General features: G+C 46.1%; 1 protein-coding gene across 3 annotated transcripts in view; it reads left to right on the plus strand.

Annotated features, from left to right (window-relative positions):
* The window catches only part of TBC1D17 (TBC1 domain family member 17), a 416,105-nt gene that overhangs the window by 165,690 nt on the left and 224,036 nt on the right, over positions 1 to 26,379 (plus strand). For all 3 annotated transcript variants that reach the window (XM_069200945.1, XM_069200946.1, XM_069200947.1), the window contains 2 exons: positions 15,770 to 15,901; positions 17,357 to 17,460. In XM_069200945.1, coding sequence (XP_069057046.1) covers positions 15,770 to 15,901; positions 17,357 to 17,460 — 236 coding nt within the window. The remainder of the gene's footprint in view (positions 1 to 15,769; positions 15,902 to 17,356; positions 17,461 to 26,379) is intronic.

Consider the following 26,379-nt stretch of genomic DNA (forward strand, 5'->3'; position numbering starts at 1 on the left):
AGGGTGTCAACATATATGCCTCCCCAAATTCTGGAATCCAACACAATTGGATGTACGCTATATTCTGGACTTTCAAGATGGAATGGAAGATGAGGAAAGTATAGCATGAATATGGTTACTTGAAGAATATATTCCTGATAATTCACTGTCCTATGTACCTCCTCGAGAGTAGAGAGCCTGTCCAAATACCTAAAGTAAGTTCACATTAGATGGGTTAAAGCCCTTACTACTGTGGTCAAAATGCTCAGCCCCTAGATAGCATAAACCTACAAATTCCTAAAATAAACAATTGCACTGTTAACACTTTAGTAGTTGTAACCAAGTAACGTAAAGTAGATCTAAATTACTCCAAATGCCCTATTCCCTAGTTTGGGTATTCATTACACATAACATAACTATAAACAAACCAATAACGACCTCAAATATAACAGCTAACAATGTTTACTTGTTCCCCTTTAGAGATAAACCATCAAACGTGTACCAACACTCCCAATCGCTAATAGTTATCACGCGAAGCGTATAACAGACTGCCGTCATTCAGTGCCTCCGTCCAAAGCCCCTTCCAGTCCGGCCGTGCCCGAACACTTACCTCAATCCAGAACTCCACCATCATTAGATTCTGTCTGGTTAGATGCGAGTACGCTCATCAACCGAGCGATACTCGCGCCCAAGATTATATACCATCACCAGCGCGTCTTCAAATGGAAAGACTACCGGTACGTATTGGTCCTTCCTCAATGTCCACGAGCAATTGCATAGATATAGAAAGAGGACTCCTCCCTCATTCAATACTCAAGGACTCTGAACCGCTAAACAAAAACATTCTAATTGACGCTTGTGTAACCGATAGTTTGCCAAGCTCCTATTGCAAACCAATGTTAATATATAATGTATACAATATTTAGAAATCACCTAGCTGAACTCCCATGCTAAAACAGTTTGGACAAAGTTCATGGAGTGTTAGTAAGAAAATATGATGATATAAATGAATCCAAAGAACAGTGGCAAGCTCACATAAACTATTGCCATAAGTCAATTCTATAACTGAGTATCACAATATGTATCTAATTAAATATAATTCTAAATAGAGTGTAAGTTCAAACCATAATCGCAAACTGAGAATAATAAAATTCAAACTGTTTCAAACTCAAGTTATCACATTACGTACCTAAAAAATATTCCAACTCATGATCCGTATTTAAACCCACCTCCACCGCCTGTAATCTCATAATCCAAAGTGATTCTTTTCGTCTAAATTGTAATTCTCTATTGCCACCCCTGGGGTCTACAGAGACATATTCCAAACCAAAGAATTGAATTTTAGCCTGTGTGCTTTGATTCTTACAAACCAGGACATGTTGTGCCAAAGGATATCTCTCATCTCTTTGTTTGATCCCCCTCAGATGTTCACAATCCTTACTTTCAATGGGCGTATGGTACTCCCCACATATATACATTGACATTTACATTTTATAATATAGATAACATATTTCGTGTCGCAAGTCATATGTGAACTTATTCGATAAACCCTACCATCATTATCAGTAAATTCAGTTAAACCATGGCATGCCCATTTACAAACCCCACAATGGCCACACTTATAAAAACCTTGATGTTTTCTAGATAGCCAATTGTCCTTATTTAGAGGTCTAGGACAAGTCTGACATAACAAATTCTTCAAAGATCGTCCTCTTCTGTATGTGAAATTCGGGCGTGATGTAATGAATTTTGTTAGCATGTTATCTTGTTTCAAAACGTTCCAATGTCGTTGCATCACCCTCCGTAAAATAAATGCACTCTCATTCTAATCTGTAATTAATTGAATCTCATTTGTACTTTTATCCGGATGTTTCTGACGTGGTAGCAAAGTCTCTGTCCGATTCACTTTCTCAACCCTTTTCCGTGCATTGTTAATCGTGTCCCGACCGTAACCCCTTTGCACAAAACGAGAGATAATTTCTTGTGCAGATTCCTTGAACTCCTCCGTTCTACTACAATTTCGTTTCGCCCTCACTAGTTCCCCATAAGGTATTGCCAATATCTGGTGTTTGGGGTGTGCACTGGAAGCATGTAAGATAGCATTACACGAAGTCGGTTTTCTATATAGTCTACTATGAATTTGATCACCATGTATAAACAATTCAACATCTAGAAATTCAATTTTCTGTCTACAAAACTTATAAGTAAATCTAATATTTACATCATTTTTGTTTAGATACTCACAAAATTCAACCAACTGTGTTGAGTTCCCAGTCCAAATCATCAAACAATCATCAATATATCTTTCCCAGTACAAAATATAGTCCTGCCAATCCCTGGCTCCCAGTCTCCAAACCCACCTCTCCTCAAACCATCCCATAAAGAGATTAGCGTAAGAAGGGGAGAATTTGGCACCCATCGCTACTCCTTGCCTCTGTCTTTACCACTGGTTGTTAAAAAGGAAAACATTATGGTTTAATATCAAGTCAACCATCATCAGTATCATCTCAGTGTGTTTAAGCAAACTAGCTGATCTTCTGTTTAGCATATGTCTCAGAGCTTTAAGACCTGTCTCATTTTGAATACTAGTGTAAAGTGCCACCACATCTAGAGTAACTAGCATCATGTCTGCTTCCCATTGCATGTCTCCTAAGATACCCAAAATATGTTTGGTATCTCTGATATATGATGGTAAATTCGCAACAAGTGGCTGCAAGAAGACATCAACAAACTCTGAAATTCTCTCCGTAGGTCCCCCAATCCCAGAAATAATCGGTCTCCCAGGAGGAAAAGGGAGATTCTTGTGAATTTTTGGTAAGGTGTAGAAGCATCGGTATCTATCCACTTGCATATATAAAAACTCTTCTTCATCTAGTAATCCTTGCTGATACCATGCTTCCAGTGACTTATTAATAAGATTCGTCAGGTTTCGTATAGGGGTCGAGGGGAGAGTTTCATAGCAATTGCCATCACTCAGTTGTTTATAGATCTGTTCATCATAGTCTTTTTTATTCATGATTACAGTATTTCCACCTTTATCGGCTTGTCTAATAACAATATTATCATCATCCTGTAATTCTCTCAGAGCATGCCATTCTTTGCTGGCAAGATTGTTTTTTAATCTTCTCTCCTTAAATTTGATCCAATGTTGTCTAAAGTCCCTGGTAACCAATCTATAAAAAACCTCAATGATACTATCATCCCCTAACCTGGGGGTCCACTTGGATCTCTTTTTAAGACCACTAGTCTCATGTAAATCAGAAAAAATGTTCAGATCACTCAGTTTCTGAGTAATCATAGGTATATCCTCATAGTCAGTAATTGACATTATCATAGCTGTGTCATGTATAGCTTGTATAGTGATGTCACTATATTTGGACTCCTCAACAATATGACTTAGTCCTAATGCCATCCTGTATAGACCGCATCCTTTTTGCTGGCCCTGCATGAGACCCATCCACCAAGAACTGGATACTCAATGGAAACAAATTGATACCTGATTGGATGTTATAATCCAAGTCATGAAAAGACTGAAACAAGCACTGTTGTGGTGGAGAATCCCAGGAAATCCAAAAGCAGGTTTCTTTATTCGTCGCATGTGTTGGCTGCAGATACACATGCTATGCACACTCCTGTCATCTAGTGTTGGGCTTGGACTTTACAAGTTGTTTTTACCTCAAGGAAGTCTTTTAGCTGGTGATATAACGTTGAGTCTCCACCTCCTCAAAGCAATGCGCATGCTCAACACCTCCTTTGTCAGATTGATTTTTTCTCCCATTGGGTTCAGATGGATGGCGTCCGAGCGGCGTGCAACTTCAACACCTTACCAGTTTCTTGGATGCCTAGTGGCTTGGAACGGCCTCATCGGAAACACCAACTCATCATTGGCAAAGACTAAAGTCTTTCTCTTTTTCTCGCATGCCATATGTTTAACAATCGACCTCTTCAAGTCACTTCCCTTCCAGGACCTGTCAAGAATGTTCAGCTCTGGGTACGAAGGGTAAAAAGGACAGACGTTTCCGTAAATGCCCTCAGTGTGGGGCAAAGTATGCTTCTTCAGGCACTGGTGAAGTTTGCAATCTATGCCTCTTGCCAGAACAAAAAGAACAGGATTGCACAGGCCGCAACCTGTTCAACAATAAAAAGACACCTTGCTCCAAATGGGATAGTCGGCTAGTCCATAACATGGAGATAGCAGAGGAAGCAGATTTCTCTCCAGAAGAAAAACAACATCTTCACGTTTTGGAAGAGGAAGGATAGGCTCCGACAGAAGGAGGCGGCATCCTAGCCAGTCCACACTATGTCCACTCCGATGACTCGAGCCAAGAAGAGGAAGATTAGAAACCATCCTTGTTGGTATCTGAGCCACAACGTGACCCTTGTGTGTTGGGCTGAGGATGAAGACTACACCAAGGGTTGTGAGTACACAAGACCCACCCTACACAAAAAGTCCCTTTTGCACCCAACCAGACATCGCTTTGGTGTGCCACAGCCATTGGGTTCTAGTCAACACTGAAGGCATGCCTTGGAGTCGAGACAAGATGAGTCTATACTCTTTTCCAATTGGGCAACAGGCCAAAGGGACAAGCATGGAGCAGATAAGCAGCAGTACTCGGTACCTGAACACGCCCCAGCACGAACCCCTCACCAACTATGACACTGATTAAGAAATCAGAGCTTAGCAAACGCATGGCATCAACACACATCTTACCGGACACAAAACTCACATCGAGTCTGCAAAAGGTAGTGGAACACAGCCACACTTTGATTCCGAAAAAGGCTCACAAAAGGAAAAGATCAGGACATTCATATGACTCAGACAAATCCAAAGAGGGTGTCTACAGAGCTTAAGGCCTCAAGCTCTATGCTAGGTGGTTTAATCCCTCACCACAACTCATGTCATCGTCTTCCATACATTCAGCAGAGGAAGAGGTAGGGAGTCATAGTCATTACACACAAGTCAGATTCACAGAAGGAACTTCCACAAAGCCCTGACCCATGGAATGATTATGATATTGTCTTACCAGACACAGACATAGAGCCACCAATACCATCCAGGGCATCTCCCCCTGATGATACGCCGCCTTATCACAGTGTCATTCAATGTGCGGCTGAATACCACAAGGTGGAAATGCACTCCACAGAGGAGGTGACAGATTTCCTAATAGATTCACTCCCCAAAACGGAGAGATCAGTTCAATACTTTCCCATGATAGGGCGCACAATTAAGGATTAAGGTCTCCAAGGAGGTTTTTATAGAGCCGGTCAAGTCCAGAGTCCTTCACGAAGAATTGAAAGACAGTACAAACCTTCCCCAAATGAACCTCCTCATATTAGGGCCCCCCTGCATTATATTTCATTGGAGCCCCGAGAAGGTGGCTGTCCCTGGAGCTGGGTGGTAGTGCATTTAATTAGACATAAGCCCTGGCGAGGTGGTGGACCCCAGGGCGGCGAGATGTGCTGCCCCCGCCCCTCCCAGCCCCAGCTGAAGTCCCAACATGGCTGCCAACACTTCCCTTTTGAAGTGTTGGCAGCCAATCAGATTTCAGCACAAGATCAGAAGTGTTTGCAGAGCCTTCATGTCCCTATATATATATATATATATATATATATATGTTCGGTGGCATGTGTAGCTGCAGATACACATGCTGTGCACATCCCGCCATCTGGTGTTGGGCTCGGAGTGTTACAAGTTGTTTTTCTTCGAAGAAGTCTTTTCGAGTCACGAGATCGAGGGACTCCTCCCATTTCGGCTCCATTGCGCATGGGCGTCGACTCCATCTTAGATTGTTTTTTTTCCGCCATCGGGTTCGAACGTGTTCCTTTCCGCTCCGTGTTTCGGGTCGGAAAGTTAGTTAGAATCTCGGAACAATCGTCGGTATTGTTTGCGTTCGGTATCGGGTTAGTTATAACAGATCAACACCGACTTTTGAAGAGCTATGGTGGCCCTTCGGGTTTTTTTCGATCCCCCCGTCGGGGCCTGGTCGGCCCGGCCACGTGTCTCTTCAAGGCTAATGGAACGGACCCCATTCCGCTTCTGCCCAAAATGCCATAACAAGTATCCATATACAGATCAGCATCTGGTCTGTAACTTGTGTCTGTCACCAGAGCACAAGGACGATACCTGTGAAGCCTGTCGAGCGTTTCGGTCGAGGAAGACATTAAGAGACCGAAGATGGCGTCGGCGCCGACAGGACAAGGGCGTTTCCAGGAGGAAGAAGAAAGCTTTTCCATCCATGAATCGGACTCGGACGAGCTCGATCCCGAAGAAACGCCGAAAACCGTGAGTAAGACGTCGAAACATAAAACTCACAAAAAGACAACAAAAGCCCAGGGGACGCCACCGCCAACAGGCCATGGCTTAACCCAAAAAATAGGTGACCGATCATCGGCACCGAAAAAGGGCACGCTGGTGGCGAAGTCATCCGACTCCGGTCGAGATACCGCCACACAGCAATCTCGGGCTCGAGATAGTGGCTCCGAGCAGGTTCGGCACCGAGACAGCAGCACCGAAATGAGTCGGCACCGAGAGACCACGACGCCGAAAACAAAAAAGTTTTCGTCGGAACCGAAAAAAGTAGCCGAAAAGGTTTCGATACAGAAACCGGCTTCGGAACCGAAATCAAGTTCCTACACAGAGGAACAAGGACTGTCCTCACAAATGAAAAAACATACATTTGGACAGGAATTAGAGGCAATGGAGCCGGACTACACCCAAAGATGGCTCCACATCCAAAAAGAAACGGGAAAGATCAGCACTCTCCCTCCTATTAGGATGAAACGCAAACTTGCCTTCCAAGAGAAAGACAAGCAGCCACAGGCAAAGGTGGCTAAACAAGTAACCCCGCCACCATCTCCACAATGCTCTCCGCAACCATCACCGGTAGCCACTCCACCTATGATGCAATCCCGACCCACACAGGGATGAGTCAAGATGACCCTGACGCATGGGACCTTTATGATGCACCAGTGTCAGATAATAGTCCTGACTGTTATCCAGCTAGACCGTCGCCACCAGAAGATAGTACAGCCTACGCACAAGTGGTGTCGAGGGCAGCGGCATTTCATAATGTCATCCTACATGCAGAGCCCATTGAAGACGACTTCCTATTTAATACACTGTCGTCCACACACAGCCAGTACCAGAGTCTTCCCATGCTACCTGGGATGCTCAAACACTCCAAACAAGTGTTTCAGGAGCCTGTAAAAGGAAGGACCATTACTCCAAGAGTGGAGAAAAAATATAAACCGCCACCAACAGACCCCGTGTACATCACACAACAGCTAACACCGGACTCAGTTGTGGTAGGGGCAGCTCGCAAAAGAACAAACTCACATACTTCAGGAGATGCACCACCTCCAGATAAGGAAAGTCGCAAATTCGACGCAGCAGGCAAAAGGGTGGCGGCACAGGCAGCAAACCTGTGGCGTATTGCAAATTCACAGGCTTTGTTGGCCAGATATGATAGGGCTCATTGGGACGAAATGCAACATTTAATAGAACATTTGCCCAAGGAGTTCCACAAAAGAGCACAGCAAGTAGTTGAAGAAGGACAGAGTATCTCCAACAATCAAATATGGTCAGCTATGGATGCTGCAGACACAGCTGCTAGAACTGTCAACACAGCAGTGACAATAAGGAGACATGCATGGCTGCGTAAATCAGGATTTAAACCAGAAATACAGCAAGCTGTGCTCAATATGCCATTTAATGGACAGCAGTTGTTTGGGCCGGAGGTGGACACTGCTATCGAAAAACTTAAGAAGGACACTGACACGGCCAAAGCCATGGGCGCACTCTACTCCCCACAGAGCAGAGGCACATTTCGAAATACACAGTTTCGAGGGGGGTTTCGAGGGCAAAGCACAGAACCCACGACCTCACAAACAAGGCCCACTTCTCAGAGCCAATATCTGCGTGGAAGTTTTCGGGGACAATATAGAGGGGGACAGTTCCAAAAAAATAGAGGAAAGTTCCAAAGTCCCAAAACTCCTCAAAATAAGCAGTGACTTACAAGTCACACATCCCCAACACATAACACCTGTGGGGGGGAGACTAAGCAAGTTCTACAAACATTGGGAGGAAATAACAACAGATACTTGGGTCCTGGCAATTATCCAGCATGGTTATTGCATAGAATTTCTCAAATTCCCTCCAAACGTCCCACCGAAAACACACAATATGTCAAAACAACATATAGATCTTCTAGGACTAGAAGTTCAGGCGTTGCTACAAAAAGAAGCAATAGAATTAGTACCAAACCAACAGAAAGGAACAGGAGTTTACTCTCTGTACTTTCTCATACCCCAAAAAGACAAGAGTCTGAGACCTATATTAGATCTCAGAACATTAAATACCTACATCAAATCAGATCACTTTCACATGGTGACATTACGAGACGTAATCCCACTGCTCAAACAACAAGACTACATGACAACACTAGACCTAAAGGATGCATATTTCCATATACCGATACATCCTTCACACAGAAAGTTCTTAAGGTTTGTATTCCAAGGAGTACACTACCAATTCAAGGTGTTGCCGTTCGGAATAACAACTGCGCCAAGAGTTTTTACAAAATGCCTAGCAGTCGTAGCTGCACATATCAGAAGGCAGCAAATACATGTGTTCCCGTACCTAGACGATTGGTTAATCAAAACAAACACGCTAGAACGGTGTTCACAACACACAAAGTATGTCATACAAACCCTCCACAAACTAGGTTTCTCATTCAACTACACAAAGTCACACCTTCTGCCGCGTCAAACACAGCAATACTTAGGAGCGACAATCAACACAGCAAAAGGGATTGCCACGCCAAGCCCACAAAGGGTTCAGGCATTTCACAATGTAATACAGGCCATGTATCCAAATAAAAAAATACAAGTCAAAAAGGTAAGAAAACTCCTAGGCATGATGTCCTCATGCATAGCCATTGTCCCAAATGCAAGGTTGCACATGCGGCCCTTACAACAGTGCCTAGCATCACAGTGGTCACAGGCACAGGGTCAAATTCTAGATCTGGTGTTGGTAGACCGCCAAACATACACCTCGCTTCAATGGTGGAACAGTATAAATTTAAACCAGGGGCGGCCTTTCCAAGACCCAGTGCCACAATACGTAATAACAACAGATGCATTCATGATAGGGTGGGGAGCACACCTCAATCAGTACAGCATCCAAGGACAATGGGACACTCACCAAAAACACTTTCACATAAATCACTTAGAACTATTGGCAGTATTTCTAGCGCTGAAAGCATTTCAACCCATGATAAGCTATAAACACATCCTTGTCAAAACAGACAACATGACAACGATGTATTACCTAAACAAACAAGGAGGCACACACTCAACACAGTTGTGTCTCCTGGCACAGAAAATATGGCATTGGGCGATTCACAACCACATTCGCCTAATAGCACAATTTATTCCAGGAATTCAGAACCAGCTAGCGGACAATCTTTCTCGGGATCACCAACAGATCCACGAATGGGAGATTCACCCCCAAATACTGAATACTTACTTCCAAAGTTGGGGAACGCCACAAATAGATCTACTGTATTTGCAACAAAGGAAAACGCAAAATGACAAAACTTCGCATCCAGGTACCCACAAGATCAGTCTCAGGGCAATGCGTTATGGATGAGTTTGTCAGGGATATTTGCTTACGCTTTTCCCCCTCTCCCACTCCTTCCATATCTAGTAAACAAGCTGAGTCAAAACAAACTCAAACTCATACTAATAGCACCAACATGGGCAAGGCAACCTTGGTACACAACACTACTAGACCTCTCAGTAGTGCCTCATGTCAAGCTACCAAACATACCAGATCTGTTAACGCAACACAAACAACAGATCAGGCACCCAAATCCAGCATCGCTGAATCTAGCAATCTGGCTCCTGAAGTCCTAGAGTTCGGACATTTAGACCTTACACAGGAATGTATGGAGGTCATAAAACAAGCTAGGAAACCTACCACTAGACATTGCTATGCAAATAAGTGGAAAAGATTTGTATATTACTGCCACAACAATCAAATTCAACCCTTACACTCATCTGCCAAAGACATCGTAGGATACTTACTACATTTGCAAAAATCAAAGCTAGCTTTCTCTTCCATTAAAATACATCTTACAGCAATTTCAGCTTACCTGCAAATTACGCACTCAACTTCTCTATTTAGAATACCAGTCATAAAAGCATTTATGGAAGGTCTAAAGAGAATTATACCACCAAGAACACCACCAGTTCCTTCATGGAACCTTAACATTGTCTTAACACGACACATGGGTCCACCTTTTGAGCCCATGCACTCTTGTGAAATGCAATACTTAACATGGAAAGTTGCATTTTTAATTGCCATCACATCTTTAAGAAGAGTAAGTGAGATTCAAGCATTTACCATACAAGAACCATTTATTCAGATACACAAGCATAAAGTAGTTCTACGAACAAATCCTAAATTTTTACCAAAAGTCATATCACCATTCCACTTAAATCAAACTGTAGAATTACCAGTGTTCTTCCCACAGCCAGACTCTGTAGCGGAAAGAGCACTACATACATTGGACATCAAAAGAGCGTTAATGTACTACATTGACAGAACAAAACTAGTTCGCAAAACAAAACAATTATTTATTGCTTTCCAAAAACCTCATACAGGAAATCCAATTTCGAAGCAAGGCATTGCTAGATGGATAGTTAAGTGCATTCAAACCTGTTATCTTAAAGCTAAAAGAGAACTGCCTATTACACCAAGGGCACACTCAACCAGAAAGAAAGGTGCTACCATGGCCTTTCTAGGAAATATTCCAATGACGGAAATATGTAAGGCAGCTACATGGTCTACGCCGCATACATTTACCAAACACTACTGTGTAGACGTGCTAACAACACAGCAAGCCACAGTAGGCCAAGCAGTACTACGAACATTGTTTCAGACAACTTCAACTCCTACAGGCTGAACCACCGCTTTTGGGGAGATAACTGCTTACTAGTCTATGCACAGCATGTGTATCTGCAGCTACACATGCCACCGAACGGAAAATGTCACTTACCAAGTGTACATCTGTTCGTGGCATTAGTCGTTCCATATATATACACAAATTTGTTTTTCTTTAATATTTCGAAAACTACTGAACTGATTTACACCAAATAACAAAAAGGGCGATTCTGGACCAAGAGCTACCTTTCTGCCAAATTTGGTGTAATTCTGTCCAGTGATTCGGGCTGTAGACCTGTTCAAAATCCCCATGGGAATTAACATTAGAAACACACCTCTTTTGCACCCTCTCCCTTTTTCTCTGGCCCCTGCTTGATGGTTTACCCCGAAACTTTCCATACAGCAGCTGACGTGAGTGTCAATTTTTTTGGGAATATTTTGTGAAGTTTTGTCAAGCTGCGCCAAAAATGTAGGCAAGTAAAAAAATGCTTTTTTATAGAAACTAGATTCTGCTAGACATGTACTGCATACAGGTACTTCAGTCATATTTAAGGAGTTCCCTTTAGGAATAAGTGTGCTAGTGGGCCAAGGTAATGAGAACCACCAGCAGTTCAGGTTTACTTGTCCTGATTTGTCCGGCTGCTGAGGTGCTGGACAGGCCGGTAGCCTTTGCACACTGCACAGTTGGCGAAGAGAGGGGGCCACCCAGAAATGGGCTGCAGAGGGCGGCTTGGGGAGAAGTCTGGGAGCTCCCAGTGGGGGGTGTGGGCTCGGTTTGCAGGGGTCCTGGGAGTACAGGGGCACAGTTGGTGGTCATGGACCCAGACCGGGGAGCTCGAGTGAACAGGGTTTTGTTAGGCTGTCCCTGTGTGTTAAAGATGCCCGTAGTTCTTGGTTAGACCTGCAGAGGGGGAAGAAAAGCAAACAGCAGGGCCACTGGTGGTCAGTTTCATCTGTTCCGTCGTCCCTCAGTGGGCAGGTCAGCTTTAAAGGTGGTGGTATCTGGTCCAGACAGAAGCAAGCCTTGGTGCTTGCAACTGCTCCGGTACTCCGGGAATCAGTGCAGGTAGACTCTAGGGGGGCTTGGTGTCTCCAAACTTGATGGGGAGACGGCTCTGTCTTTATGGCGCATGGTGATCTCCTCCTGGGTGACTGATGCATCAGTGGGTAAGGTGGTCAGCAGAACGGTGGACCGGCCTTTGTGGTTGGTGCCTGCAGGTTTTTAGGGAAATGACTTCCCCACTCCAAGAGAGATGCTGGCTTTTTGGTAAGGTGCTAGCAGCCTTCCAAGGCTTTGAAAGATGCACAGCTGCAGGACAAGTCAGGCCTGGGCGATTGTCGGGGCAGTAGCAGGGGGGCAGGGTTTGACACCAGAAATCCAAACCTGGTTCACAGTTCTCACGCTGGTCAGCTCTTCCTGGTCCTACTTCTTCTTTAGTCAGTCGAATCAGAGTTCCTGGTGTCAAAGGGGCCACCCAAATACTCAATTTAGGGGCATTTAGGGGAGCGTAGGGTAGTACCCAATGGGCTATTTACCCCTGAGTTGACTACATCCTCCCTTGCTGTGAGGAGTGGACATAACCCTATCCCAGAGTTCCAATTCCACCAAAGGCAAGATGGTGGAACCCTTCATTCGTGGAGCGCATCAGGCAGCCCACCTTAGTGGTGTGACTAGCCTCGTATTGCAACACGCCTACTTGCATAGCTAATTTCCCCCCGTCCTGGTGCCAAATGGGCTTCAGGGCAGGGGGTGGCATCTGTCAGGCCTGGGGAAAGCCTGGGTCACGTATCAAAGTCGGCAGGGACTTTGAAGTCCCTGGCCTTAGTATGCAGATTCGCTAGCCATCCTGTTGGAAGAGATGTGAACTACGTCTTCCCAAGCAAGCATTGTTTCTGGCTTCAGAGTGCATGGTCTCTCAACTCTAGGGGGTCAGAAACATGTCAGTGGTGTCAGGCTTGTCAATAACAGTCAGCCAACACACTAGAGGACTAGTAGGTTTCAGGGGGCACCTCTAAGGTGCCCTCTAGGTGCATGTCATAATAAATCCAATGCTGGTATCAGTATGGATTTATTAAGACAAGATGTTTGATACCAAACACCTTAGGTTTCAATGAAGCCATCATGTAACTGGGTAACTCATAGTAACCAATATATACCTTAAGATGGCTTCCCTGTTCGCTTGCAATATCTAGTAATAAAACTAGACATCACAGAGTCTTATATGCTCATGCAGGAATGTTCTCACATAAAATATAATGCATCCTGCTTTAGGGCTCTAAGGCCTGCTGTAGGGTGAATAACATACATTTTTGCAGTGACTTTGGCATGACACACAGTGATCATACCATGTTGTATTTTCACACGTGGCTTGCACCATGTCACGCAGCCTGAAGGGGAAGTCTGCATGCAATTTGTGTGGGGGTCCCTTAGGGTGGCATAATACATGCTGCAGCCCTGAGGGCCCCTCTTTAGTACCCAGGCCCTTGGTACCAGGGGTACCATTTACTAAGGCCTTAGGGTTCTAAAGTGTGTGTAAATTGTACACAATTAGACCTTTTACCTTGTTTTTAGGCAAAGAACACTGGCATTGGGGTGCTGGTTAGCTGAAACCCATTGTACCTTTTAGTCGAAAAACCTCAGCACCTTTGGGAAAAAGTAGGGGTGACCATGTCAAAAGGGGCACTTTCCTACATGCATTGCCTCGAGGAGGTGGAGACTTTGTCGTATCACCCGCTAAAAGACTTCTTAGAGGGAAAAATAACTTGTAAAGTCCGAGCCCAACATTAGGTGGCAGGAGTGTGCATAGCATATGAATCAGCAGCAATAGCTGCTATGAATAGATGCTTACAGGCTGAGCAGCATACTCCTTCCAAACTGTAACAGAAATAATTGTACTAATGGCTGGGAAGCTCATCTTCAAAAATATTGAACCAGAGGCATCTGGTCATAAGCAGAAAAGATGTTTCATATCAATGTATTGAGCTCCGGGCCATACGATTAGGCCTGCAGGCGTTCCTCCAGAGGACTAAGTCATCCTGAGAAACAATCCCAGGCTAAGGTTCCTACTGACTTTTACTTGACTGAACCCGTCAATCAGTGATCTTTTTTCCAAAACCCATCTACTTCAGCAGAAAGGTCATTATGTTTATTGGACCTACATAGATGTTCAGGTTCTACATCGATAGAACAAAAGATGTATACTCATCAGATCATTTGTGTCTTTTGGGCAGCCAAGTAGAGGTACATCTTCCAAGCTGCGGAAGTTGGCTCTCAACCTGCATTACCTTTTGTCACACCAAGGCCATGCGTCTAGTCCTAAGGGCATATTCTACCTAAAACAGTGCGTCAACTGCAGCACTTTATGCTAGTGGTCCCCTCTGAGATATCTGCCCTGCAGCCTCCTAGATGAGTGGGCACATGTTCACGAATCACTGCTGCCTTGATGTGGACATAGAAGCAGATGCAGCAGTGGAACAGATAGTCCTCGGAAACAAGTTTCAATAAAGGTGAGCCTGCTTTCCACCTCTGCTTTCCATGTTTGTTATATTTTAGAGTTTATAATACTTAGTATGCTGATTTAGCCATGCAAATATACGAAGGATCCAATTTTGGAGAAAAAATTACTTACCTATATCTCCAGTTCTCCAGCATTGGAAGGGTTAACTGTGTATCCCTGTGCGTGCACAATGAACAGTGCAGCCATGTAACCGCAGGGTGAAAGGTGTGCTTATGTGAGTTGAAAGCTAATAATGCCACTGATCCCTCCCATTTCTGATCATGTCAGAAAATAATCCTTTTGAGACTTCGCCTGTTTGGGTCAGTTGATGAACAGCCCCAAAGGTTTTTTTCCTGATTTAGTTTACGCTTGTTTAAGGTCAATGTGGTATGATTACCTTATGATCCAACCTGTTTTTAGCAATGTGAACCAAAATATGTTATTATTGTTCCTGTTTGATTTTGTGTGAAATAATACCTTGTTGACCATTCACTTATTTCAGGTCGTGATCTGCTTAAGTTCACATGGTTCGGTGACCATGTTTATTGTTGTGCTGCTTCGGGACCCCACAGATCTGTGATTCACTTATTCCTGTTTTTCTTGCCATGTTTGAGGTCTCGTTATATATAGTGAGCCTCTTTGATCATCTTTTTTTCTACCTCTGATTGTGCATCAATAGGTTGATTATGTCTCTTTTTGATGTCCCATGGGCTGATTAGTGTTTTAATTCACAGTCTTTAGCTTGTTGGGTTGTGTCCGATGTAATATCATTGAAAAACAATGGCGACTTAATGTTACTCAGAAAACGTGTGTCTATCTATGAAAAAAGATCACAGGAAACTTATGTTGGTTCTGAGAGCTCTGATTACATACTTATAAGCATATGCCAGTAAACACATTTGTGGGCTGATCAAGCTGAACTGCACCTTCCCTGAGGACCGCTTGGTGAGATTACTTTAATCTCTCTGTGAAGGCCATCACTGCAAGTATTCCTGCAAGTTGATCAGTGCTTTCTGGAGTGCTTGACAATTCTACCCCACCATGCTGTAGCCAGTAACCTAACCTCGCTCTCTTACAGAGTAGGCAATAAAAATGGTCACTGCCTGGAGGTGCTGCATCTAGTTGCATTCTTTATTTTATCCTAATTCCCAAACATTATTTTTGTCTTATGAATTGTATTGGCTATTTTTTTATGGGACTGGTTTCAGGCATTGGGGTGCTGTTTTTCACTCTGGATGGAATACAGCACATTTCTTGTATTGGAGCCTTCCTTTTATGCCACTTAGCCTCAACTGGAGGTCTTGACCGATACATGCCATGCACTAATATGTCCCTTTATGTGTTGTAGCAAGCCGAACTGGGCGAACGGCCTCATGTGCTGCGGCAGAAGCCAGTGACCGAGAAGGAGTGGGAAGAGCACTTGGACCCTGAAGGCAGAGTGAAGGACGTGGATGAGCTAAAGAAGAAAATATTTAGAGGGGTAAGTACTGCTCATAATGTGCTGTTCAAAAATCGTAACGTAGAGGATCAGTGTGCTGCTAGAGAACTATGTGGAGTTATTCATTAAGGTGCCAAAGAGCTGTCATAGCTGCTAGGAATGAGCTACTTAAGACATTATTGTGGCTCTTTAGGACTATGTTTCTCTGAAATTAACATAGTTGTCCAGGAGTGTACTGCTGTGGGAATTTACTGGTTAATACATGTTCCCAGTTGCTGAACTGGGAGAATATACTGCTGATGAATTGAGTGCGGTTGCATAAGAATGTGCTGTTTACAAACCGAGAGTAGTAGCTTGGCAGTGCACCTCTCTTAGACTGAAATAGTTGCTCAGGAAATTTTCCAAAAAGCCTAACAAAGCATATACATTTTAAAGAACAGCCTTGGGGACACTGTGTGCAGTTTAGAATGTTAAAAGCTCTCCTGTCTCACAAATTAGGCTTCAGAGTCTTCGGTAATGGAATATTTGCCAGAGCTAAACATTTTAATTACGGTGTGTTAAGTTGTTCATATTTTCTATATGCTGTCTATTAGTTACAAATATAATTCCTTTGTGAGAGATACATTTTGGTCCTATTACATCCTCTCCTTTCAGATAATAGTTTGCTGTTCCTTCTACATAAAATATAGCGTACAATATGTCAAATCAATTAAACCAGAACAAATATTTTTTTCTGCTCCTTTAGTCTACTTTAGTAGTAAAAGCAATGAAGAATTACTAACATAACAGTTTGAATGAAAGGACCAAATTAATTCTGAAATGGATTTATATTTTTTTTTTATAAACGCTTTGTATGTACCTTTTGTTCATAACTACATAGTGATCATACTTATGAGTATTACTTTTATAAAACGCTTATCATTGGTTTGAGATATTGCACTCTATTTGGTGTGGATTTAAGATTTGTATTCTGAATATCGTTGTTTTCAAGTTCAAGACTGCATCTCTAGAACAGAACACAGCTTTGGACTGTGCCTCTTTGGAAATGGACATGACAACTCATGAATGAGCTGGCCTGGTTCTCTTGTAGCGGCCTATCAATGTGGCACACATCATTTAAGTACAGTTGCCTCGAGTATGTGTAGTTCCCGATGAGTGTAGATGTTTAGGAGCACAGAGGATAGTTAAGTGCACCTCTGGACCTGCGTAGCTGCTCAGTAAATATACCGTGCATTGGATTTGCTGCTCAGAAGCTTTGGATAGCGGTTTAGGACTGTTTTTATCTGGAAGTAACTGCGGCTAGTCGGTAACAAGCTGCTCAAAGGTTGAGCCCAGCTGCTTTGTAATGAAGTGCTTTTGGTCTGAGTGTGACTATCCATACATATGTTTTTTAGGTTCAGAGTGCTTGTGCTATTGCAGTTCACAGATGTGCTTCTTTAGGATTAGCTAGTTAGCAGTTTAGTGTGGCAAAACTGAATATTTTTTTTTTTTTCTCAGGGCCTTAGTGCAGGGGTCCGAAAGGAAGTCTGGAAGTTTCTGCTCGGATTTTATCCCTGGAACAGCACCACTGATGAAAGAAAAGCTTTGGTAAAAAGGAAGACGTAAGTGCGCCATTTCGCAAGGCATTCTTTTTTTTTTCTTTTTTCAAATAATCTTTTTTATTGGTTTAAACAAACAGTTCCCAGAAGTGGCACACAGTATGCAGCACAAGGGCACAAGAGACATCATCATATATGACATGACAACTGAACCATTAAAGAATAAAGAAGGAAGACATGGCACCACAGCCCTAGGCTACACAGCAGCCTCTGGGGACCTCACCCTGCGTGAGATTCGTATGTTTCAGGTCTGCATGAGTGTGTATCCCAGAGAGCAGACCATGACTGTGAAGGGTTCCAACTGTATACCCCCGTATCCAACCTATTCCTTCCAAAGTTTGTAGTGTTCCTGGGGCATCCCCTTACCAGGTAAACTAGGCATTCCAATCCCATGCAGTAGTCCCTACCCTTAGCCTGTGTATCTATGGGGAAGCCACCACCTCCTTCCAAGCACGCACAATATCTAGTTTAGCCACAATCAAATCCAGCCAGAGCAGTGCTCTTTGGTACTGATTGCCCCCTAAATTGTTTGAGATGTGCATAAGGATAAGTATGGAATTTCCAGGAATGCTCTAACCCAACACTCAATCACTCACTCCAAGCTTTCCAGGAATCCATTCCAGAAGTGATCACTGGGGTCATGCCAGAATGCATGAGGTATGTCCCCTTGAGGATCGCTTCTAGAGGGGAGTACTCGGGATGACCTCCAACTGTATGATCGGCAGAAGCACGTAGCAGAGCTGGAGGTGTCGGAAAAACTACGTTCGTGCATATCGTACTCGTAGATTCTGGAAGAACTTTAACATCTCGTTGTGCATCATATCGCCCAGTACGGATATGCCTATTGTATCCCAGGCAGAAAAGCCGCGAATGGGAGTCTGGTGCCCTGGCCACAACAGAGTCTCCAACTTCACCTGCCCAATCCCTCCCAATGGATTTCATAACCACATTCCAGACCCCAAAAGCCACTCGTGGTGGGGGCAGGAGGGCCTTCGGAATGATGCCGCCGTAAAGTATATGTGGGGATTACAACAACCCATTGCCCATCACTCTGACGCTTATGCCGGGTCATCTACGCCCTCAAACCACCACTCATTTACCATGAGTAGGTGCGCCGCCCTATAGTACAAAGGAATGTCAGGAGTAGATATCCCTCCCTCAAAGACCGGCTGGCAACATTCCCCAGGGCTACTCGATGGACCCCCTTCCCACAACAGCATTTTAAGTAGTGCATTTACCTTGGTGAAGGAAGCCCATTCCACTGGAAAGGGTGATTTTGGAGTTGGTAAAGGAAGCACAGAAGAAAGACAATCTTGAAGATGGCAGAACACAATAGAAGGGATTAGAGAGAGTGGACCAGAACCTTACGTCTCTCGCAAAGCCCTCCAGTTGGGGCAGAAGGTTACGTTGATAGGACTGTGATATGTTATCTGTAATGTATACCCACAGGTATTTAAACCCCAAGGAGAGTATCGGTATCCCCAGCGCCCACGGAATGTCTGTTGGACAGAGGTAATAAGGTAAATCAAGGACTTAGTAGTGTTCATGCGAAGGTCTGAATATGATCTGAAGATTTGCAGAATTTGGAGAGCTGTGGAACCCGATGTCTCTGGGTCCTCCAAGAACATCAGGATGTCGTCGGTGTAAAGGGAAATTCTGTCTCTCAACTCAGGAGACCACTGGAAGCCTCTGAACAATGCATCTACCCTATGCTGCCAGGGGTTTGATGGCTAGACTAAACAGCAAGGGGTATAAAGTGCAACCCTGACGGGTGCCTCTGTCTATTGGGAACCAGCCTGAGGTTGCCCCCCCAACATGCACTATGGCCATAAGATTAGTGTAGAGCAGGCGCACGTAACCAACTAATTTCAGCCTGAACCCCAAAAGAGGCAGAAGAGAAAACAGATATACCCAATCTACTGAGTCGAAGCCCTTCCAAAAACCAGTTGAGAGCAGGGCACTATGAACTGGTAGGTCTTGCTCAGTTCAATGGCATTGTGCACTCCTCTTAGATTATGTGAGTAGCGAAGTGGGGGATAAACCCAGACTGATCTGGGTGGACCCCCACAAACTGGGTGGCCAACATTTTGGCCCAGATTTTTACCTCTGAGTTCAATAAGGAGATCAGCCTATAGTCTTTGCAGTCGGTGCCCTCTGTAACCGGCTTTGAAATCTCAGTGATTTCGCCCATTCTGCGGTCTGTCGACAGCTCACCTAGCTTTACAGCCTTTTTAAAGGCTTTCCGCTTCAAAGAACCTATCTGAGGCCAAACCAGGTGCCAGAATTCTGACAGAAAGCTATTAGGTCCTGGTTCCTTATCCACCTGCAATTTCACTGTGGCTGCGCATAGTTCATCACATGTAACATCCACTTCCAGAGACTCGCGCCCCATGGAAGATAATCGCGACATCAGCGAGTCCAGCACAAATTGAGGCAGGTCTGCTCAAGGACTTAGGGGGTCATTCCAACCCTGGCGGTCGGTGTTAAAGCGGCGGCCAAGCCGCCAACAGGCAGGCGGTAATAAAAATGGAATTCTGACCCTGGCGGGAACCGCCAACACAGGCCGCCACTTTAACACTCCGACCGCCACGGCGGGACAAACAAACAGCGCGGCGGTCACCACCAACAGACAGACGGCAGACAATGTACCGCCCACACTATCACGACCCACCAATCCGCCACCTTCTCCGGGGCGGGCGCCAGCCGATAAAAACACAGCGGAAACAGACTACGAACGGGAAAACGCTCACCTATACACACTCCACGAGGAATCTGGACAGCATGGAACCCGAATTAAACATCCTACCAGCCATTGTCTTCCTGCTCCTCTACCAGGAGCACGAACAGCGGCGCAGAAGACAACGGTAATTACTGCACCTACGACACAGGGGAGGGGGGAGGAGAAAAGGTTACGGGCACACACATACGCGACACACCCCCACCCCCTTCCCCCCCCCCCCCCAAAATCCCTACACACCAATGCAGAGCAACAAGTCAGAGTGACACCCCCCAAACCCCCTGGAATAATGCAAAGACAAAAGAAAATGTTCATCAAAATTGAAGTATATGAAAGCATATTTGAACTTAAGTGAAATATGAAATTTATCAAATAAATATATTACAACATGAACAATATATACATAGTCCAAAAGTCCGGCACATATTGGCTACATTCCATTGTTCGTGGGCCAATGTGCATAAACACATGGGCAAAGCCCACACATGAGACCCGATTCCATTGGAGAGAACACTGCTGGGGCATCAGATAATAAAACCACAGGCACCTCAGGGGGAAGGGAAGGGAAGGGAGGGCACCTCAGCCACATGAGTCCACGACGCCAGATCCACGAGGGGCCTCCATGCCCACTGTACCATCCTGGGGAGTGCAAAGCCACAGTCTCTCAAGTCTCTACAGTGGGTGGATTGCCCATTGTACCATCCTGGGGAGTGCAAAGCCACAGTTTTCCAAGTCTCTACAGTGGGTGGATTGCCCACTGTACCATCCGGGGGAGTGCAAATCCACAGTCCATCAGGTGGATTACAGACTCCACTGGTTATGGAGGAGGCATGTTGGCCAGAGTGCTTCGTGAAGCCCTGCCCGACACAGATCCGGCCCTGCCAAAGGGCCAGCGGTGCTTGAGATGAAGGGCCCAGCGGAGCAGTTCAGAGACGGCGGTGCCCAGCGGAGTGGTGCTTGAGATGAAGGGCCCAGCGGAGCAGTTCAGAGACGGCGGTGCCCAGCGGAGCGGTGCTTGACAGGAAGGGCCCAGCAGAGCAGTTCAGAGACGGCGGTGCCCAGGGGAGCGGTGCTTGACAGGAAGGGCCCAGCGGAGCAGTTCAGAGACGGCGGTGCCCAGCGGAGCGGTGCTTGAGATGAAGGGCCCAGCGGAGCAGTTCAGAGACGGCGGTGCCCAGCAGAGCGGTGCTTGACAGGAAGGGCCCAGCGGAGCAGTTCAGAGACGGCGGTGCCCAGCGGAGCGGTGCTTGACAGGAAGGGCCCAGCGGAGCAGTTCAGAGACGGCGGTGCCCAGCGGAGCGGTGCTTGACAGGAAGGGCCCAGCGGAGCAGTTCAGAGACGGCGATGCCCAGCGGAGCCCTGTTCAGCGGTGCTTCTCACGGCGGGGCCCTGTTCAGCGGTGCTTCTCACGCCGGGGCCCTGTTCAGCGGTGCTTGTCACGGCGGGGCCCTGTTCAGCGGTGCTTGTCACGGCGGGGCCCTGTTCAGCGGTGCTTGTCACGGCGGGGCCCTGTTCAGCGGTGCTTCTCACGGCGGGGCCCTGTTCAGCGGTGCTTCTCACGGCGGGGCCCTGTTCAGCGGTGCTTCTCACGGCGGGCCCTGTTCAGCGGTGCTTGTCTTGTGTTCCTAGGGAACCAGATCTAGCCAATAATTGCCCTCCTGTGCTGGAGTCCTGGGCCCGTGGGTGTCCTCCGTCACACCCCCAATGGGGCTGGTGGGGCCCTCCTGGGCAGCTCGCCTGCTGCCGGACTTGTCCGCCCTGCTGCCCTTGCCCTCCTTGGCAGAAACTCTGGGGCCCTTGCCTCCCTTTGTGGATGGGCCAGGTGACGGTGCAAGGGTGGTGTCCTTGGGGGCAGCCGTCACAGGCCTGTCGTGCCGGCCCTTCCCTTTTTTGGTTCTTTTCCCAGGGGGTGGGCTGGCTGTCCCCTTGCTGCTGGCCGATGTTCCTGCCCTAGGAGCTGGTGGACTCCAATAGCCCTGAACGATGGTCCTAGTAGGTGCAGGGCTTGTGGTGGCTGAGGTGCTGATTGGAGTCTTATGAGATGGAGGGGGTGGGTCAGTTGTTGGAAAGAGGTCAAGGTTGGAAAGGAAAATCAATTTAGAAAGACAGGGACGGGTAGTTGTAGTGGGTATGGGAGTGGAGGACGAGGATGTGGTTGTAGGAGAGTGAAGTCTGGTGTCTTTGGGTGCAGGTGCTTGTGCTGGAGGCTGTCGTGAGGTGGATGGCTGTTGGGTGGGTGACTGCCTGCGTTTGTGTGGTTTGGAAGAGGGGGTGACAGACACACTGGGAGAGGACACAGGGGACGTGTAAATGGCAGTGGGGGTGGTGACTGCACGTGTGCGGACTGTTCTGGTGGGTGTGGTGGTGATGGACGTGCTGGCTGATGGTGGTGTGCATGCAGGTGTGAGTGGAGACGTCACAGGGAGGGAGGAGGGAGACGAGGAGGAGGGGGGACACAGAGGAGGCAGTGGCTGTTGGCATGTCTGCATGTGGATGTTGCTTGGGTGAATGCTTGTGTGATCTGTGGTGCTTATGTCTGGATGAGCTGCCCTTGGGTGTTGAGGTGTGTGCAGGCTGGTCTGTAGGTGTGTCTGGGATAGGCAGAGGAACAGGGGAGTGGGACTGGGTTGAGGAAGTTGGAGGGGGGAGGCTAGACACAGGGACAATTGCTGCCGTCAGTGCTGAGGCCAGAGCGTTGAACGATCGCTGATGGGCAGCCTGACCCGAATGAATGCCCTCCAGGTATGCATTGCTCCGATGCACCTCCCTTTCTACGCCCTGGATGGCATTCAAAAGGGTAGACTGCCCAACAATGAGCGTCTGGAGGAGGTCAATGATCTCGTGTAGCGCTTTCGTGTACTGGAGGAGGGGCCAGCCGCCACACGTCAGGGCAAGGAGCCCTTTAAATCATTTGTTGCGCTCCCGCCGCCGCGGGTAGCGCTTTCGTGTACTGGAGGAGGGGCCAGCCGCCACACGTCAGGGCAAGGAGCCCTTTAAATCATTTGTTGCGCTCCCGCCGCCGCGGGTAGCGCTTTCGTGTACTGGAGGAGGGGCCAGCCACCACACGTCAGGGCAAGGAGCCCTTTAAATCATTTGTTGCGCTCCCGCGGGTAGCGCTTTCGTGTACTGGAGGAGGGGCCAGCCGCCACACGTCAGGGCAAGGAGCCCTTTAAATCATTTGTTGCGCTCCCGCCGCGCGGGCGACGCCCGGGCCAAGGGCGGGCCCGTCCTTGCCCGTCATCGCCCGGAGGAGACTGGGCTGGGCCACCCCCCGAAGTTCTGTCCTTTTGATACTTGGTGTGGCATAGAGGCCTTAGGAATTTCTTTTGCATAGTTTGTCTGGTATCACTTGATCTCGAGCTCCACTTAGCACCAAAGGGGCTAGTGGAGCAAGCTACTACATCCTCTCGCTGCTAGGGGCTTCCTTCTCTCCTGTCACCATTTGTACTTGACACTAGGAACCAGGGCTGGGCCATTGGATAGACGATATGGGGAAGAGGAAGGCCGATGATGTATCAGTACCCCAGTCTCGGGTTAAAAAACCCAAGAAACGTTCTGTTGGGAAAGTGGAGGGATGTCCCAATACAAATCTACAGCAATTTAAAACAATCGACTCATTGTTTGAAGAGGTAGAGGCTATACTGAGGAGTCCTTCTGTTACGGGTCTTTCCATACCGGATACCATTCCTCCCAAAAAGATTCCTGACCTCTTCAAAAAAAAAACTCAGATGCATAGAACAGAGGTTAAGGCTGATTTACATCCCCCTCCCCACTTCCAGGGTGTAATTCCTTCACTCTTGGAGATTTCACCATCCTTGGTGGAAACTAATGGATGTTTATCTGTAGAAGGTGCACCCTGTTTGAGGTGCACGTCCCCACCTCCTATTGTTATTCCTTGCTCAAATAGGTTTTCGGTTCTGTCCTCTGATTCTGTAAGTCCTGGACATTCACAAACCCTACTTGTAGAGGGAACCGACAAAGACTTTTTGGATGGAAAGATGGGCAACAACGAAGCTTCTCAATTGACTATCATTTCTCAGAAAATAGATGACGTTAAGTGTCTGTTGGTATCTTTGATGAACAAAATTGCTGGACTCTATGATCAAAAGTCTTGTTGTAATTGCATTGTGCCACATGAGTCTGCCCCATCCTCTGATTTATTGATGGAAACTAAAAAACCTAGTCCTCCTACCGTAGGTGATAAACTGACATCCTCTTCTAAACATAACATCGCTAGGGGAAGAAATGGTAGCTCCACAACGCACAGTAAGTCTGCTTGTCAGACCATGTTCTCCACCCATGAGCGAGTTTCCAAACTAGGTATAAATAAGTGTGGATCCATCTCTGGTCGGGGGGGACAAAGGTACTCCTTGCCCAATAACCTCTCAGTTAAATCTAGGGGGATTGCCCCCTGCAGCAAGTTGTTGTGTTAGTTCCCATTCTGCCACTCACCCTGATCATTTGTCACTCTTGCAGACCTGTGACATCAAGGGAAGGTTAAGAAGGAGGAGGGAAGATGCCACCATATATTTGACTAGGGTGCCAAAGCTACCTCAGGGCAATAGAGAGTCGAGTGACTCTCTAACTAACAAAGTCATTTATTGGATTCGCTCCCAGAGGAACTGTCTTTCTGTTATCCGGTCTGATATACGTGAGGCACACAGACATAATCAGTTAGGGTCGGATTTTGATTATATTTCGATTCTTTTTAATGATAGCAGTCTAGTTAATGAACTCCTGGCCTTCGACACACGGACTGGTACACTATGTATAGATAGGGAACCGAAACTTAGACTCAGTAGTCAGCCGCCTGGGGCCCCGCTATGTAGAGGATGTTGTACATCTGGAACTATTGTAGCCGGGGTTATTCCCTCTTCAGATAATTCTGCAACATCTAATTCTGAGAACCCTTACCCCTTACTTTCTGAATCAGATTGACTGATTACCCCCTGTATAGTACTTCCTAAAAAAGCAAATGACAAATGTCATCCTATAGGGACTCCACTTCCCGTCTCTTTAATGAGATCCAAATTAACAACTACGCCTCCTAAAATCAATATTATATCTTGGAATGTAGCAGGAATTAAGTCAAAGTTGGATGACACGGAATGGGTAAGCCTTATTAACAAACAAGATATCTGTCTTTTTCAAGAAACCTGGACTGCAGAACAGTTATCCATACAAGGCTTTACAACTTATTTTTCTGCTGCCCAACCTGCCTCCGGTGGCTTTGGAAGACAGATAGGAGGGTTAATGATTTTATTGAACAACAAGCTAGAATGTGACCACTCTATGATAAAGTTTAATTCTTATGATCTGCTGGGTGTGCAACTTACTTTCCGACCCGGATTCAGGCTGATAGTTCTGAATACCTATGCAAGATCCGTTCCCCGTGGGTCAGAATCAATGGTTCTCACCCAGTTGACGGACTACATAGAGCTTTTGGACCCTTCAGATCTCTTGATCATAGCAGGCGATTTCAATTGTTCCTTTGTGTTGGACAATACTATCAGTAATCTGACTACTGAAGAGGACGAACATTGGGGTATTCCCCAATCTAAGGAAATGGTGTTTTCTCCTGTTTCCTGTGTTGCATCTCAGTTGTCTTCCCTTTGCCTGAAACATGGCCTGAGAGAATGTAACGGCCGCACTAAATCTGATTCAGAGCGAGCCATCACTTTCAAGCGAGGGCTTTCCTTTAGCACTATTGATTATATCCTGGTGGACATTAGGCTATGGTCAAGTTCACTGGACATGGAAATTTTATCTCGCTTGGATAGCGATCATAATCCTCTGTGCCTTGTACTGACCAACCATGCATTCTTAAGAGTCCAGCACACAACGATTACTAATGTCCCACTCCCTTACCTGAACCATAGACGTTCTCGGGTCTGTTGGCCAAAGGTTGAATCCAATCCGTACTTGATTGGGGAAATATATTCATTATTTTTAAAACTCTTCGTAGATTACGAGGATCAAGAAGCCCCTGACATTCCTATTATGTCTATCCACATTAAATTGGTGGATTCCCTACAGGGTATCTTCTATAGGGAAACCCCTTCCAAATCGAGACCAGCTGATACCCCCCGTAGGGATTGGTATAATCAAGACTGTGTGCGAGCAAGATCTAATCTAAACAAGGCTGTAAAAAACTCTACTCAAGTGGCTATTAAAGAGGCCCGACG

The sequence above is a fragment of the Pleurodeles waltl genome, chromosome 7, assembly GCF_031143425.1.
Source record: "Pleurodeles waltl isolate 20211129_DDA chromosome 7, aPleWal1.hap1.20221129, whole genome shotgun sequence".
Classification (NCBI taxonomy): domain Eukaryota; kingdom Metazoa; phylum Chordata; class Amphibia; order Caudata; family Salamandridae; genus Pleurodeles; species Pleurodeles waltl.